Raw genomic sequence first — 18,280 nt, 5'->3', positions numbered from 1 at the left:
TCTACCCGGCTTCAGTCTGTAGGGCCGCCGTGGGTCACTGTGCAGTTCGGTGCCACACGCTCGTTTAGACAGATAAGAGTTTTGTCACAACAGTTGTGCTGTCTCATTTCTCAATACAAAGGGACTACCTCGTTATGTCCAACTCAGTAATGCCCTCTCCCCATCTGTTCTTTCAACAATTTTATAAATGTGTGCAATGGAACAATTGAACATAGCTAATTAGTATCTGTAGATGCAAACTGTTAGGGTTTTTCCTCGCAGATTTTCTGATTTCTTTGACATTTCTTTTATTCTGGATGCATTATATGCCGTTACATAAGGAACAAATAATTTTCTGTTATTTTGCTTAATGATGATAATCGGTCTGCTAAGTAGAGGTCTAATCTGCAAAATCTAAACTTTTTCCGGACCTCCTTGTCCCGGAACCTTAATGATTTTCTTAACCTTAAAACACAAAAATGACTTCCATCCATCCAGTTTTAATCGCGGGATTCACTTACAGAACATTTCTCTTGTGCCCAGAAAAAAAACTTATAGGAACAGATACCACACTCATTATTATTATTATTATTATTATTATTATTATTATTATTATTATTATTATTATTATTATTATTTCTTAGTTCTTCTCATTGGTCCTGTCAAGCTCTTTCCTGACAGTTTTCACTGCCAGAATTAGTTTGTTAATCGTAAACATCTGTAACTTGTCCAATACGTTACTGTAGTATTTTACACATTGTAATTAGCGACAAGCATGTTCTTTCATATTCTTGTTTTTTTTTATAAAGTTTTTAGATTCTTAACAAGATAGTTAACATTTGGCTATTCCACAGCTTTAACCTGAGCTGTTTGCATTGTTTGACGTGCTAAACTCTCTGTCACGTGGGACCAGTAATTCTGATTCCCATAACCTTCGCACGTACGTATGCAACTTCCTTATGAGAACGTCGACACTTTTTGATTGCCCATGCAGGAAATGTTTAAATCTGTTTGGGAACGTAACGTATAATTACAATAATCCGTCCATCCGTGTCGTTACCGCTTGTCCAGTACAGTGTCGCGGGGGAAAGGCATGAACAACAGATTTTCTTCAAAATTGAAAAGTGGTCCAATTACTGTAGACCTATCTGATTTTTTGCCGACACGGTCCAGATGACGATGGTCCATTTTTAAATTCTCCTGTCTGCTAGATGTCTCTTTCAACTGAGAGGTTAAGCTATGCACAGCTGCCTGTGTATTTCCAGAATGTTGTCACCACAGTAAAATCAACGGATTGCTTGCTTGCTGTTCACTTCCTTATCCTTTTGATATCCTTTTTTAAAGATTTTGACTACGGTTGTTGTAAATACTTCTATCCTTGCTCGATCCCATTCCAGCTTTCAGACATTCCTCGGCCTGTGTTGCGTGGGGCGGGCTCCAGTCCGTCAGAGGGCACACACGGACACACACACTCACCCCAGGCCCAATTTCCCCCAAATGTTCCCAAAAGCCTGTGGCTTGCAAGTATGTGTTTTGCACCTGGATGAAACCCATGCAAACATGAGGAGAACATACAGACTCCACACAGACAGCACCCCAGGTCCAGAATTGAACATAGGGCCCCAGTGCGACGGAAATCCAGGCTAGTCATGTTGCTGATTGATGTGCACTATGTGGAGCCTTTTTCTAAGCCATTGTAAAAGCAGTCTGATTGTAAATGTGTTGATGTTTTAAACAGCAGCCACTGGGAGCATGAACAGTCATGCACAGCCGTTTAATAAATGGTGTTTTAGAATCTAAGCAAGATCTATTTTGTCCTGTCATCTTTCCACTCCTTAGATGCAGCTGCATTGCAGGATGCAGAGCTGATTGTGAAAAGCAATGTGAATATTTTGAGACTGGCTCTTCAGTGAGAGACTATGCAGACAAAAAGGGGTGCACCATGTAATTTTATACTCAGAAGATCTTTATTTTTCAGTTTTCCAAAGAACAATTCAATACTTATGCGATATGAACATTCTATTTAATGATAGTATTAAAATGACACCCAACCAAAGATAAAAAAACATTATGCATACAAGGCACAGTAGCTTTTTCCAGTATGGAATATACAGTATGGATACTTCTAAGAATTAGGAAGAGAGAATAAGGGATTCTGAAATGAGGACACAGCCATTAAAACAGATATAACTAAAGTCCCTTTCCCAAGAACTAGATCGAGAACTTTCTTAGCACAAGATACCCAGACCTGCCCTGGAACCCACACAAGAGGGGATGTTAAGTAGATACAATTCTACTACTCTTCCTTGCAATTTTTATGCTGCAACGTTCCTGGATTTGTTTTCGAGAAACACATGCCACAGAATCATACACTGCGTTTTTAATGGACGTGTAAACAAAAAGAAACCTTCATCGGCTCGGGGACAAACAAGGCAGTGAGGAGACCGGATTAGACCGCCAGGAGGGGCGCCTGAACCCCACCTAGCGAGTCTGAATCTCCTCCGTCTCCGGGGACAGGCGACACTTGGACACCAGCGCGGCTTTGCAGGTAATGGTGGTGCAACGAGTGAGGATCTCCTGCGCTTTCGGCCGGGGGGGCACCCTGGGGGCGGAGGGAGGCTTGTAGAGGTTGGGCTCGGAGCTGCTGGAGGAGAGGCTCTGCTCGGGGGCGCCGCTGTCGGGACTCTGCCGGTCCGCCACCAGGGCTTGGGGAGTGCGGCTCCGGCCCAGCAGCCCCGGCGCGTCCGACAGGCTGGCCCCCAGGAACTCGCTGCTCGAGGAGAAGGACTCGCTGCTGCAGCCGAGCTCGCTGTCCCCGCTCAGGCTGTCCTTCCGGCTCCCCGGCTCTTCCCGCTCCGCCTCCACGGTGATGGTGGGGACAGGGCCGGGCCTGGGGTCAGACAGCACGTCCAGAGAGCACCACTTCTTCCTGTCCGCTGTCCCCATCGGAGGCACCGCGGCCGCGGACTGGGCCGGCCGCAGGAGCTCCTGGGACCGGCTGAGCCCCTGCCTGTGCGCCGGCGCAAGGCTCCGGAACCCCAGCGGGGGGCTCCTGTAGGGCTGCAGGTACATGGATGGGACGTAACCAGCTCTGCCCTTGTAGCTGCCAAGGAAACGGAGGAACGACACGGTCAGCCACAGCTGTAGTTCGCACAAATGAGGAGAAAAGCAGGAGCTACAAGAATCGGAAGTACCACTGCTCTCAAAACAACCCGACCCGCCTACTCAGGTTCTGGAGGTCTCACTCAGCTTTTTTCTTCCGTGCGTGCTTTCTTTTTGGTTTTTGCTATATAATATAAAACTATATATATACAGTATAAACATAATACCTGCCTACAATAAGTGTTGCTTTGCAACAGGCCTTCTACCTGCCCTATCAACTGTCTTGTCTCGCTCTTAGTTTTAGGTTTACAAAGATTCTGTTTTACGCGCAAAGTCTTGGCCGACACGACTGGCTTCCTCTTTTGCGCTCTTCTGTAATTTGATCTGCATAGTTTCTACGAGCTGAGAGAGCACTGATGCTCCACACGCTGTGCGGGAGGACGGCCGTTGACGAAAAGCTTCTCGAACAACATTCAGAGCCAACTTTAACAGACAGGAAATGGGGGCTAAAGGAACTTCTCACACACACATCTCAAAATCCCTCCCTTATTGTTATGGCCCAATTGTCTCAGGTAAGAAAGACACTTGTTTTTGTATTCCATGCATTACTGACACTCGCTGACCCCTGCGAGCTCACAGGGTACATGTTCCGCATTGCAAGTGTGAGCCTTCCGGTTGGCCTCATTCCCAGTCGTGTCATCGAGCAGTACCTGCTCAGCCACCAGCCGTCGTCCGAGGTCTGTATCACCTGCACCACGGAGCCGATGTGCACCGACAGCTCGTCTGCGTTTTTGGCTTCAAATGTTCGTACTGCGCAGTACAGCCCACCTGCACGCGTGAGGGAGAGAGAGACTGCGTCACTGTGTCTGTCGCTGTGTTTACTGCTGTTAAACAGTGGGGAGATTCCTGCAGCAGGACACTGTAGGTGTCTTTTTTAGGAAAGCTAGCTCAGTACAAAATGTCCCAAAAATATTTCAGATGTCAGTGTATTCAGATGAACTGTCCTCACTTCATGAAGTGCTGGTTCTCCCGTGACTGTTTATATTTTACTGGGGAGGTGGGGATGATGCTCACTCGGGGGGTCCTGGGGGTTCCCAGTATGGCCCCGCCACTGTGGCCAATGAACCCTCTCTGCTCACCTTCCTCATGTGCGTCCAGCAGCTCCTCCTCTCCCTCGTCCTCGTTCCTCCTCAGGTAGGGCGCCGGGAACCAAGCCAGCTGCTTGTCCTCGTTCTCCACCAGCCACCAGCCTGCGGACAGCGGGACAGCGTGAGACCGACCAGCCCCCTGCCACAGCGCGGGGCGCTCGGGCAGCGAGCCCCGACTTCACACCGTGATGGCCAGAGAAAAGGCCCTTCTGCAGTGCAGAAAGAGCTACTCCCAAACCCAACAGGTAAGTCAAAAAGAACCCAAAAGTGCAGGACAGTCATTTCTCTTTTCGCTGCCCAGTCAGTTCTGGCTGAAATACACACACTTCGTTTCCTAGGCAACCGAACCCTAACCCTAACCCTAACCCCACCCCCCTGAAATGGTGAGAACCCGCCCCCCGCAACTAGAAGAGATGGCAGCTGTCCCGCCCACACTCACCCGCGGGGTCCTTGATGAGCACGTCCACCACCTCATCCACGGCCACCCGGAAGGGCTGGTTCTTGGTGTCCTTGGTCTCGTAGGGGGCCACGCACTGGTACGTCTCCGTGACGAAGGGGTGGGTCACGTTGCCCTCGCTCATGCGCTTGCCGTCCACGCCAGCCCTCGGGCTGTCCTCCGGGTCCTCCGGGGGCATGATCACAAAGCTGCTCCGGGGGACAGGACAGATGCATCAGGCAGCGCCGGGGCTTCAGAGCTGGAATAGCCACTGTCCTGCTGCGCGCTCTGCAAACATCATCCCTTCCTCTCCCTGCAATGTCCCAGCGTGCTCTTCCTCTCCCTGCAATGTACCAGCGTGCTCTTCCTCTCCCTGCAATGTACCAGCATGCTCTTCCTCTCCCTGCAATGTCCCAGCGTGCTCTTCCTCTCCCTGGCGCTCGCCCTCGCTGCACTGCTATCCAACAAGATCCACAGGGTTTTCCCGAAGAGGGATCAAATGGGAATTTAACCCCAGAGCGCTGGGGCTGCGGACCGGATTACCTGTTCTTGGGAAACTCCGGCTGCAGGTCCTGGCTCTGCGGCAGGAAGAACCTGATCACTTCGGCGCTCTGCGAGATCTCGGGATCGCATCTGAGCAGCTCCCCGCAGTACTTCTCCACGCACTTGAGCCGGATCACGGACCGGCCGGGACCCTTCGCCTGGAACAAGGTCTTCAAGTGTCTCGCTGGGAAAAAGGACGAAAGGAAACATGCTCCAGTGTTTTTGACCGAGAAAAATAAACAGGAAAAGTAAAAAAAAATCTGGCAATGCCAGTAACATCTGGGTGTATTCTTTCTTCATGTGCTCTGTCATTCATTCAACTGATGTCATTAATCCTTTAAAGGACAAATATGGACCAGAATTTCTGGTATGTTTTTAATCTGACTAATTATGCTTGGAATCATTTAAAGTGCAATAAATGCTGTTTGTTCCACTTCTGTGTTCAATCACCATATACAAATGGACACACAATGCATTTTAGGCGATTTATTTGGAAAACTTATATTTGGTGACTTAATCGGGTTTTAGAAATAACTTCTAGACCTAGAAGACTTTAACCATTTTCCCAATCAGACTGTCAGTCTAAAGCCTTATTTTAACGTTATTTTAGATTAATTCGGAAAGGTTTGATCACGTCCAGTATCACACCCTAACATACCTTTGAATTTGGGAAGTACACTGTCCGACTTGCGAATCATGTTTTCTGGAGGAAACTTCTTTTTAAGTTGTTTCTATTGGTGCAGAAGGTAGAAGTTTTTTAGAACACACACATTAGCTTAAACACATAGAAACTGTGCCATTTTCATTTACACAAAGTGTTTGCCTTACATGCAGTTTTCTGAATTCCCCGAACGACCGGTACACAACGATGTCACTCTGATCTGACCAAAACACCGAAGTCATGAACATCTGAAAAAGAGCAAGAAAAAAGAGAAAACTATTGAGCTTTGTATTTTTGCATCGTGTATTTTTAAAATATCGTGGAAATAACCTATCCAGGCTGTTTATGAATAGAATTTCAACAGTAGAGCTAATATAAGTGCTAAAATGTTTGTTTTTTTATATGCCACGATTACATCCGTCAATGCTGAATAAACCATAAAGCCCACAAGAGAAAATCACTGCAGTGATTTAATATATTAAATGAATATATTATATTTAATATATTACGCAATAATTTCAAGATTTTCTCCTTACATTACTCCCGTTCTTGTGCATTACTCCGATAAGTCTCACGTCCACGGGGTAGCGCGGGACACTCATGGCTGCTCGGGCAGAGACGCGTCTCGCCAGAGGATCTGAGTTCAGGTATATATGGACGCGGGCAGACTAGACGGGGAGGCGTGGAAGTGTGTCTTTTAACTTCCCTGTCGAAAGAAAAAAAACACACTGGCCTTCCTTCTCTCAGAATTCCACTCTTGCATAATGGGTTTGAAAGATTTGATTCTTTTCTACCGGACAACAAAGGGATTGCCGACTATTTTCTAACAGTAAAAAAAAAATTATAAGTGACTGTTGAAGTGTCATTGATAGGTCATAATTTAATTTGCGGATTTACAGCAACGAAGATCTGATCATTGGTCATTGTCCTGCTTCATTTAGGTGTTACTTTTGAGGCGAATTTTAGTTTATTCCCATTGGGAACAAATATCCGCGCTTTCATTCATAATCAGATACGCGCTTCAGCCTGGCAAGTGTGGCAGCGACCCTGGAGATCATCCTGCTAGCACAAGGTCCAAACAACAGCTAAATGATTTATCTGTGGCAGGATTCCCGAACACATATGGACCAAAATTAAAATCAAACCATAATGTTACGTTTATAAAAGTAATAATAAAAATTCAATAATAACTGGTATTTGCAGCTGTGTTTCAGCTATAATTACTGCCTGTATTAAGATTTACTCAAGTCTTCTTGCTGCTGGACAGTCTTTCATATGATCGTCTTCGACAGGAACCCCAGCAGGTCAAACTAACATTGATATATAGTTATAAAACATTAATATACAAATCAATATAAAAACAAAATATAAAAACATTACTACGGGGCAATACATTTTCAGCTAATTTAAACAAGGCGTTCATATTCATGAGAGGAACATCATTTCTGAGAGTTACTCTTGGCATGAAATACAGTACGTCGCACTTTGATACCCAGCGGCTTTGAGGGCCAGAGCCCGATGACTCGCTTGTCTTTCACACAGGAGAGAAATAATGCAACGGAATCAATACTTTACTCCTTCATAATCGCGGATTCCTGTCTGACACTTCTGAATGAGGTTTGTCTTGGAAGGTATGACTCAAGAACTTTCCTGTCAGTTTCCTTTCCGTTCCACTGACGCTAGGAAGCCGCCCAACACGTCCAACTCTCTTTCTGCAGAAGCAGGAAGGCATGTCGAGTTTGCGAGGCAAATGTGAATCGTCAATTAAATACAAATATTGAAGGATTAAAAGATAGACAGAAACTCAACCTAATTTCTCAATGTTAAATTCGAGAGAGTAGAGTAGCAGATAAAGGAATAGTGAGACACAATACTGTAAATGGTGTGTCATAGCGCTCTTTCTGTGTCACAGTAATAATCCCAGGTAATAATGATAATACTTTCTGGACTACAGTAATAATTTAATTAAAAATGTTTGGAGTGGAATGTGACCATTTCATTTTATGAACGTGGTATCTTTCCATGATCAATAAGAAATGAGTAGAAATATATATAATTATATATATATAATATTATATAATTAACCACATAATTCACTAACCAAAAACTGGATCAAAATTAAACTTCAGTTAAATCAACAAACATGCTAAAAACGAAATGTATTATTTATTAAGTAAATATATGAATACCCTGAAAATTGTCTGTATTTATATGAAAAGCCATAGTTCAAGCATCACCAATAAGAATATAAAAGGAAGGTTTGCAAGCCCTGCCTAATCTCTCAGCCAGTCTGAAATCTTGTCTAACTTCTATTAGATAATTAAATTGAGCTATTACAATTTGTTTATGTTATATACACTGTGAGAAAGCATTTGGGAAGTGTTTATAAGTGTTGGTTAATAAAAGCCCTAAAGCTAGTAAAAAGTTGAAAAGGAAATCTTGTTATTTGTAGCTCATTAATACTGTGTGTTGCAATACACGATGTCATCGAAGCTATATTGCACAAATTAATTCCAGGAATGTGCTGGTATCTATTCATGCAGTTAACACCCTGTTTGTCAAATGGGTTGGATTATCGCCAGCCAGCCTGGGATTAGTTCAGTAAATCACGGCGGTCAATAATGATTTTTGAGCTAACTGGGAAATGTCAAATTGAATGCATGAGGCCGCATCCACCTGAACAGAGACATTGGAGTGCAGATGAAGGACATGACTTGGAAAACGGTTGATCTGTTGCATTAAGCAATTAAATCTAAGTTCTCGTGATCCATCAAGGGCAGGGTACCCTTCATTGAAGAGATGACGGTCTTGATTGCTCCGCAGTGTTCAGGTGTTACCAAGCTTTTGAAACAGCCAGGTGATCTAAGATATTATTTGGATTGGGGTTCTTCAGGACCAGTGTTGGAGTCTACTGGATAGGGTGGTCCGATTGGTGCTTTTCCCCACAGTATCACACCTGAAAACTCTCTGTGTTAGCGAAAAGCATTGACACATCGTAACGTGTGCGTTCGAGCCAACTCTGTGTGCTAATACTATCTGTGGATAGATGGAGTCGGAAATTCGGCCGTTTTATGTATCACTTTCTTTGAGTTAAACGTAATTGCACAATATTACATAATACATTTATATGATCTCTGTAATATAATCCAGATTGTAGGAAGTGATTAAGACGTTGAGACGCGTACAGGAGTAGTTCGATCTCTCTTTCGAGAAAACGAAAACAAAGGCAAGAGACTGGTTCATAAATTTAGTGAAATTAAGTGATTTGCTTCCAGGTTTCATAGGTTTTCACAGAAAAATGTTCCAAAGCGACATTGTTTCGCAGCAGGCGGAGAATAAAATTTGCGCTCCGATTCCTTCGCATTCAGCCCAGAGAAAATAGACCCCCCAGGCCTGAAGCCGTTTCTGTTTAGGGTAAGTGTTGTAGAATCGCTCCTGTGTTGGTAGAGTAGCACCATATAGTAAAATGTTTTATCTTGACCATAAAGCAGAAAAAACTAATGAGCCTACAATTATGAATGCGCGGACACTTATTGTCCTTGATATTTAACAGGTGCGTGTTACCCACGGAGAGGAGCTGACAGAACAACAGTTGCATTCGCCAACACCGAAGTTTAACCCCGAGAACAGGTAAAAACAGGAAGAGGTCTACCCCAATTTTTATAGGGGGGAGATTTTTAAAGTAATTTCTATTGCAGGACTGTAATAGTAATAACAATGATAACAGTTTTTTCTTTGCACAATTGTTTTTGTAACACAAACACTAGGTCTACGGCAAAATATCATACTGCATTAAAGGCAAGTCTGTTTCTATGTGTGTGCAATAAGGAAACAACTCCTGCAGGGTTACCAGGCGCCCTGAGATACTTATTATTTACTCATACAATGCTGGGTCTTTCCAGCTGTCTGAGAGCTGACATTCCCACTGAGAGGCTCAGCAGGTTTATCCTGAATTCTTCCTTATGTAACCCGATCAGAGCTGAGACTGCTCACGTAGTCTACCTTACTGTTCTAGCATCTTCGCTGATAAATGTCATGTAAATACACTGCTCTTGGTGAATTCCTGTGGGATCCACTTCTCACAGCTGGGAACTGTAATCCTGTACGTATATTTATCCACGTGTGGTTTGCACTGCCCGGTGTCTTTTCACTCCAAAGCACGGGATCATGCATCCTTGCCTCATTTCCAAGTCTTCTCTCTGACCAGTCCTTTAACTTCAGATCTTCAGAGGACTAATTCATCAATTAGGACTCGGTTAAAACATTAAAGCACTGATTACTGGGGAGATCAGAGTCGAAGAGTCAATGAGGTCAGGCTAAAGTCTAGCCCTTTCTGACTCAAATATTTACTGTTCAGCACAGTTAGAAATGAGAAGCCTGAAGGGATGAAACTCTACAAGCTGACATCATTGTACTAGAAAAGCTATATCCAAAGGATGGAAAAGCATTTCTTAATATAGTTACTTTCCAATTTTGAACCAACATCATCAACTGATGATTCTGTTGTGAATAAAATACTCCTGAACTATGTCCTTCTGGAGTAAGGATATAGAGCATCAAAGAAATTCAGTTGAGTTTTTCTGTCTCTTTTAATGAGATAAAAGTCCAGCACACATCCGACAAAACAAAACTCTCGTCTGGGTTTAATTTGAACTGGGGCTGCAGCTGCTTCTTCAAAGCGAGGCCGGTGATGAGATGAGAGGGGTCTCTGCCTCAGCCCCGCCCGGCGGAGATCAAACTCTCTCGGCCCGCGTTCAAGGGCACCAGCTGCCCCTGTTGTCGGACTGCCGAGGCTTGTCAGCACCTGGAACGAGCGCAGCATCTGTCTCCTCCAACCAGCGCAGCCACCTGAGGCTTCACAGGTCTGCAGAGAACTGGTGAGTTTTCTCTGGATTGTCATTTTTAATTCGAGACATCAGCACCATTCCATTCCTCTCTGCCTGCTCCCCTTTCGTTCTTCACTTCCTGCTTCTGGACTCTGACAGCTGTGAGAGGTTTTGCAGCTCCAGGGACTGGACACACGACACACGACACACGACACACGACACACGACACACGACACACGACACACGACAGGGTGGCTGCGTGTTGGATATGTGTCTGATCATATCGCGCCATGCTGAAACAACCTTCTGTTTGAGCTCTGCCCTTTCCCCTTCTGGATGTCGTGGAGTCTGCAGAAAGTTGTCCATCACAGAGTTGTTGCTGTTTATAGGTCTTTCTGACAAGCCTGCACAGGAACGAATCTGAAACGAGATGCTCCTTCATTGTACAGGAATTCAGTAGTGCGAAACTGTAACAATAAAAACATACATTCGACAGGTTATTTAACAGAGCAAAAGAAACAGCATTTTTTCCCAGCATGTTTGGTCGCATGTTCTTTGAGTGCTGTTGTTTCTTGGGATAGAGAAATACTGAACTCAGGTCATCGAATTATAATTCAGTGTTTGGAATTGGAGTCTCGTTAGGATTCCTGAAATTAGTTGATTTAAGAACCTCTATAATCTGTCATTCAAATAGAGGGGGTTTTGGGTGCCATGCTGCCGCAGTGGTCAGAATTGCAGCCTCGCAGCACTGGACTCCCTTCCTGAGGTGCTGTCTGTGTGGAGTTTGCATGTTCTCCCCGGGTTCTCGTAGACAGGAGATATTTGATTGTTTCTAGTTGCTGCTGGTGGAGCAGGAAAACAGAAAGAAATTACAGCTTTAGCTAGTCCTGTTTCCTTTTGTCACCCTGTTTTTGCAAGGGTGCTATATTGGCCGTTTCCAGTCCAGGGTGGTTTCCAGGGTGTTAACCCTGTCTTGAGTGACTGATTAATGGTTTTTGAAAACGCACGTTATTTCCCGAAGTTCAGTTGGCAGAATGCTATCAGGCCCTAGAGATTTGTTTTATCTTAAAATCCGTTGTTCAGCATTTCCACACAGATTGAAAGATTTCCCTGTCTTACTGTCAGTATCCAAGTTATCTGCAGCACAAACACAAGTCCGGTGTTGACAAAGTGCTTGTGCCTCAACCAGCACAGAGAGATAGTGCAGCTGTAAGGTTCTTGCTGAGGAGCTGGGATTTCTCCATGCCCCTGGTTCGTCAAAAAATAAGTAAAACAGTAGCTTAGTGATCCATCTACTTCAACAACATGGTTCAGTGGCTTCTTAAAGGGCTCCTCAGTGAAGGAATGGCCTCCTGTTTTCAGTCCTGAGTGCTCATCGCATCAAGTCCCACTGGAGTCCGCAACTAAGTGCTTGTGTGGACGACCTGGGCCTGTCCTCAATGGCCTGGGCACTCGTGTGCCAGCCTCACATAGGGAAGTGTTCATGGCAAAATGCTAAAATCACCCAATCCCATGGACTGTGCTTTATAACTATGAAAGAACAAATCTAATGGCCTGCATTTCTTTGTGAGCCACTCAGGGGCAAGCCAGTTCTGTGCTGGTGATGTGTGAGCTTGCCTATCTCCCCAGAGCTGTGCTTTCCGGTTCTATTTTCAGCCTTGTGTGTGCTTCCCGTTTACTGTAATTAATTTATTGTGAATCCAGAGAGTCAGAGAAATATTTGCAGCTGATGTGTTGTGACAGAAACCCTTTGTGAGTCTCATGAGGGGGTGTAGGTAGCAGGAAAGAATGATGCATCATTAGCTGGGCAGTCACTCAAGGAAACAGGTGGAAATACAGGTTGAATTCTGGAAAGATCATGAAATTGTATTTTCCCCCTACTATCTATAAAGGCTGTCGCACCTATTTTCTGTAAATCATAAGTAGGGAAAATGCGCTGCCTTTATCTTCCTTGATGCCCTCAGAGGTACGGTAAAGTACCATTTCTTGGTATGTGAAAGCAGATGCTGTTGGCACGCTCTGGGGCACACTTCTGAATGGCAGTGTTACGTTGGTTCACATTTCACATGCAACATGAGCCCTGTGCCCTCATGCCAACCGCAGGGCATCAGGTCTAGAAGGGTAACAAAGGAGAGGAGCCATTCAGCCCATTTAGTGTTTCTGGTAGTTAATTGTAACTTGATTTCATCCGGGCGCTTCTGAAAGAAACAGCATGACTGAGTTGTTCCACACTCCCACATCCCTTGGGGTAAAGTGCCTCCCATTCTGGAGTCCAATTCCTATTCCAAATGCACTTCCATGTAGTTTCAACTTGGCCATTCTTTTCACTGTTCATTTGGTTGCATAGTTAACTTTTTTATCCCAAATTGGAAGTAGGATTCCAAAAGACAAATGGACCTTTAGCGATGATGTATACCTATAGGATGTAACTGTAAACACAGAAACATGACTCTGTCTGGCCAGCTCAGTAAAGGCTGACGAATACAGCTGACCTGCCACTAGAGGCTGCTAAAGAACTCTAATAATTATAGTGGGACTTGTTTATCCCCACAGTACAGGTGTATTTGGTAATTGAGTTAATTAGTTGAAGCTTTAGGAATTGCACATTCTCACACCGCTGTAATTTGTCTGTTTGGTGTATGAAGGGCCTCAGGGTGCTGGTCGGTAGTTGGGACCTTTGTCTGGTCTCCAGAGAAGACTTTGCCATAATAGAGACACTTCACCATAATTTCTCAAGTCACTGTGCGTTTTAATGTGAAATTTGAAATGTGAAAAAAGCAGCATTTGCAGATGCACAACATTCTGGAGAGTGAGGAAAGGCTGAACAGTGGGGAGAGTAGCACTATGCTGTAGATCATTAAAAAAAAAAAAGCTTGAATGAACCCGACTGTGGTGTGGTCTCAGAAGGTGAGGCTTTATGCCTTTTGAGTGTTTGTGTTAGATGTATGCTACAGACCCCCAAATTCAAATATAATTCAAATTGCACAGTCTTATGCAATGAAGTCAGGAACGAGTATCTAAAGGAAGAAGTGATTACCATGGCAAATTTAAATTTTCTTCACTTAGATTGAGCAGCAACATTAGGCACATTGGCAGTTGAAACTTAAATGGTGGAGATGATTAACAGCAGGGTGTCCTACCTTCTACAGGGATCGCCTGTAGCAGGTGACAGTACCACCAGAGAACTGAGATCAGAAAATAGTATGCATGGATTTACACTCTGCATTAACAAAGTTAATATAGAGCTCGGGGAAAAACAGATATTGGGAAAACCTGAAATAATATTGGAATAGAGTTTTTTTTGTATAAAAAGAGCAAAAGAACTCTTAAGTATTGTAACACTCCGGGGTTCACGTGGGTATGTACCCTCGCCTCTGCCGCCTCAGGTCAGCCCCCCACCGTTGGGGACTCGAACCCGGGCCTCCGGCGTCACTCAACAGGGACCCAGCCACTTGAGCCAAAGGGAAATCTCCCGTCAGCCCGGTGGCTGAGGTCCCTGCTGTTCACAGGGAAGGGCGGTGACGTCACCGCGCTGGTGAGCCGGCTCTCGCAACCAATGGTGGCCGTATGCGTTACAGTATGAAGTGTCTCAGAGATATAATGTGAACTGTTTTGATGACGAAAGGTAAGTTGTTGTATAGATATTTCATTCAGGTGTTTACCAAGCCAGAAACTGACAATGTGCCTCAGGCTGAGGAAGGACAATCTTACAGATTAGACAGAAACAACACCAAAGAGGCACAAGTGTTACAAGAATTGGAAGAGCTTACAATAAATGTGTCTTGAGGGCCTGAGACTGAAAAAGAGATCCATAAAAAATGCATTGTTTTCCTTTGCTAGATAATGTCAAAGAGCAATAAAAAGTCAACCATTTTAGATTTATAGTTATAATGAATAAGGTATTGAATATAAATCGGTGGATATTATGTTGAAATTGAATGATGATGCATTATTAAGATCTCTGCTTCTGTCAGCCTGGTGCAAAATATTGCTGCCAGTGAGCTCAGCCCAGAGAAGACCAATTATATTCTAGACCTGCAAGTCATGTCTTTCACCATTTGGCCAAAGGAACTGGATCTTGTTAGTCTTGAACAGAGTAAGCTAGGGACCAAGAGAGGAGTGGGCACATGTCAGTTGACAACTTTGCTGTTTTGATCAACTGATCAAAACAGCAAAGTCACGACCACCAGATCTTACAGTTGTGATGTTTTGTACGTCACAGCCAGAAAAGAAGGCGCTTTATTGAAACATCCACCCCACCCGACCAGACGGACTCAAATCGACCCCATTGTTTTCATCACGATCAGTAGTTCAAGTGCCGAGTTTGTTGGTACTGTAAACTTCTTTGTAGTCACGTGATTACCTGAAAAACCAAGGCGCTATATCTCGGAAACGAAAGCAGCACTAACGAAGGAGGAGGGTTTCATCGTTTGTGCTGTCTGAAGGGGGGGCAACTTCACGGAGCTCAAGGAAAACCCTGCATGGTATTTTAAATACGATATTTCGGAGGGATTGTGAATCTTGCATTTTGCATTGTGTTCTTTGTGTTTTGCAATAAAATATTAAGTTCAGAGTAACTCGTAAAACGACTGAACAATTTAAAAGCAGGCATACGAAATACTTAGAACTGTTACAAGCAACACGTGAAAATGAGCTCTTGCAGCTTTCCTTCAGCTAAAGACAAAGTCCTCATATGAGAGACCTTTGCAAACGAGCTGTCATTTGAACGGGAATTTCCCGACTCTCAAGACAGCGACGAGATTATCGCCATATTCAACCCCAAGCCCCCACGCCTGCGTCTGGTCTAGAAGTAGGTCCAGAGGTAGGCACTGATTGTTTTTGTGTGTCCGCCTTGGCACGGTAGCGTTCGGCAGCCTAGGTAATTGTTGCTTAGCCCGTGTGTGAGAAAGAGACACCGTATGTGTATATAAGGTTCCGCTAATTTTGCTGTTTGATTATACCCCAATATAAATATATATCTGTATGCAATATAGGATTGCATTGTAAATCGGAGGGGTGCCCCTATGCTGGCAGGACGGTCAGTTAGAGCCCGGGCCACCCACTTTTGCACAAGCCCACCCAAAACTCAATTCTTGGCTACGCCCGTGGTCATGCCTGGTCAGCGCTGGGATGGGAGACAGCCATGGGAAACTGAGCTGCTGTTGGAAATGTTTATGGTGGGGCTAGCAGGTGGCTCTTCAATCCGTTACAGAATTTCCAAACCTTCGTTCCCTGTGATTCATACAACTATTTGAGATTCTTTGGGGTGAAAGTCTATAAATGCAAGAAATGGTAGTTTTTTCTTCTTATCAAATAGTAATGCTAACAGTGACTTCAAGCCATCAAGATCAAGGTTCTCCGAAATGACTGTCAAACTGGGTATGAGTTTTTTTTTTTTGTAGTTTTATTTCCTACAGCACAGCTTTGCAGTGCTGTTGCTGTAACAGGAGCCATCTGCTTTGTGTCCGCGGTGCTGGACGAATTTCAGCCAGAATGTGAATTCAAACATGCCGAGTGAACCACAGCAGCTCATTATTCCACCGGCTGCTTATCGAGAGACCACAGGTGGTGCGGATAGGCAATAAAACATCAACACCACTCACCCTGAGCACTGGAACCCCACAAGGCTGCTGTCTGAGTCCAAGGTTGTACTCCCTGTTCACTCACGACGGCACAGCAAGACACAGCAACAACCGCACATTAAGTTTGCCGATGACACCACTATAATAGGACTGATCAGTGGTGATGACAAGTCCACTTACAGGGATGAAGTTGTACAGCTGCTTAGGTGGTGTCACAGCAATAACCTGGACTTGAACATAAAGAAGACGAAAGAGCTAATAGTGGACTTTCGGAGACACAGGCCATACACTCACAGCCCACTCAGTATTGATGGAACGGAAGTGGAAACAGTCACCAGCTTTAGGTTTTTGGGAATTCACATCTCTAAAGATCTCACCTGGACTGTGAACACTGACTCTATCATGAAGAAGGCTCAGCAGCGCCTTTATTTCTTGAGGTGCCTCAAGCGATGGGGGATGCCAATACATGTGTTGGTGAACTTCTACCGCTGCACCATCGAGAGCGTCCTCACCAACGGGATCACCGTGTGGTATGGCAACACCTCTTCGCGAGAAAGAAAGGCACTGCAGAGAATGGTCAATATGGCCCAGAAGATCATCGGCTGCGGTCTCACCGAGATTAAACAGCTCTATGAGGACCGCTGCCGTGGTAGAATTGTAGAATTCTGGCCATCACAGAGGACAGTCACCACCCAGGGCATGAGCTCTTCACCCCACTGCCCTCAGGCAAGAGATATAAGAGCATACAGACACTTACCACTAGATTCTTCAATAGCTTCTATCCACAAGCAGTGAGACTGGCGAACTCTTTTAGCCATCCCTCTCGGACCACACCTACACCATCACCATCTACCTCTTTATGATTTCTTATTTATTGCACATCTCCAGTCATTGTTTACACGTCTGTATTGTTAACATTCAAACTGTCTACATGTTTACTTGCACATTGTCTACTGTTTGTTTGTACATTGTCTTGATGCACTGTTTGCACTTTGTTTTGTTTTTTACACTTGTTTTACAATCGAGAGACTTGTAACTGTAAGTAAGAATTCCACACTACCAGTACCGGTTACATATGGCAATAAAGTTCAAGTTCACTCATCTTGAAGTGCTAATTTCATTCACCTCATCTTAAAACAGCCCTGGAGACCAGTTTTCCTCGTAGCAATAAACTGAAACGAATTCTGGGAGAATTACTCCCTGAAATACTCCCTGACTTCTTCCTTACTGTAAAGCTGAATTGATTAGGTCATTATTTATTTTTATGGTTCCTTGAACGTGAAACAGAATAAAAGCCAGAGGCTTAATAATTAATCAAGCAACAAGTGGGTGGCACACCTTACTGTCTTTCGGTAAAAAGGAGCAGGTAGAGAGAGATTCCACACTGAAACACACAAATAAATAAAAAAGCCTTAAAAAGCCTGTGGAGCCTTAACAGACACCTGACAAAAACCTTCATAACTGCAATTAATTTTCTATTTCTTTTTACCTTTCAGGTTGGAATTTACCCCCTGCTTGTTCCTTTGGAACTCACCCACTCTGAAGAAAAAGTTCAAGTTGTAAATAATTGCAGCTGTTGTTGGATAGTCAGCATGTACTAAGGACAACAATGTAAATAGTATGTTAACATACTATTATGTTTAGGTGGGTAGCTGTGTCAGCATGCGTAGGCTGCAAAGGAACAAGTAATAGGTTTATTCCTGCTGAAAAGAGAAGAAAGAAAACACAACATTTCGGCCATGGAGCCTTCTTCAGGTGTCAGGTCCATGGCCGAAATGTTGTGTTTTCTTTCTTCTCTTTTCAGCGTTCTATTATGTTAACATACATCAACATAATAGAGTAAATTGAGATATAGCCGCTCTCAAATGGATAATATTTTCTTTGAAAGCAGCAACTTAACATTCAGATGAAAACATATTAAACATTTATTCAAACACTATGGACAAACTGGCCTCTATCGAAGACTTGAAGCTGTTTAAATGCGAAAGCACCACTTTAGCATC

At 44.2% G+C, this 18,280-nt stretch overlaps 1 protein-coding gene across 1 annotated transcript; it reads right to left on the bottom strand.

The window, feature by feature from the left end:
• Positions 1–1,924: 1,924 nt before the first annotated feature.
• On the bottom strand, positions 1,925–6,511 carry noxo1b (NADPH oxidase organizer 1b). Its single transcript, XM_015360088.2, has 8 exons — positions 6,406–6,511; positions 6,037–6,117; positions 5,867–5,939; positions 5,209–5,392; positions 4,669–4,874; positions 4,221–4,331; positions 3,792–3,909; positions 1,925–3,082 (listed from the first exon to the last, which is right to left on the bottom strand). The coding sequence occupies exons 1-8, from the start codon at positions 6,469–6,471 to the stop codon at positions 2,461–2,463; spliced, it is 1,461 nt and encodes a 486-aa protein (XP_015215574.2). The 5' UTR covers positions 6,472–6,511; the 3' UTR covers positions 1,925–2,460.
• Positions 6,512–18,280: the final 11,769 nt, after the last annotated feature.

This window comes from Lepisosteus oculatus, chromosome 19 (assembly GCF_040954835.1).
Source record: "Lepisosteus oculatus isolate fLepOcu1 chromosome 19, fLepOcu1.hap2, whole genome shotgun sequence".
Taxonomy (NCBI): Eukaryota; Metazoa; Chordata; class Actinopteri; order Semionotiformes; family Lepisosteidae; genus Lepisosteus; species Lepisosteus oculatus.
This window is presented reverse-complemented; position numbering and strand designations above follow the sequence as displayed.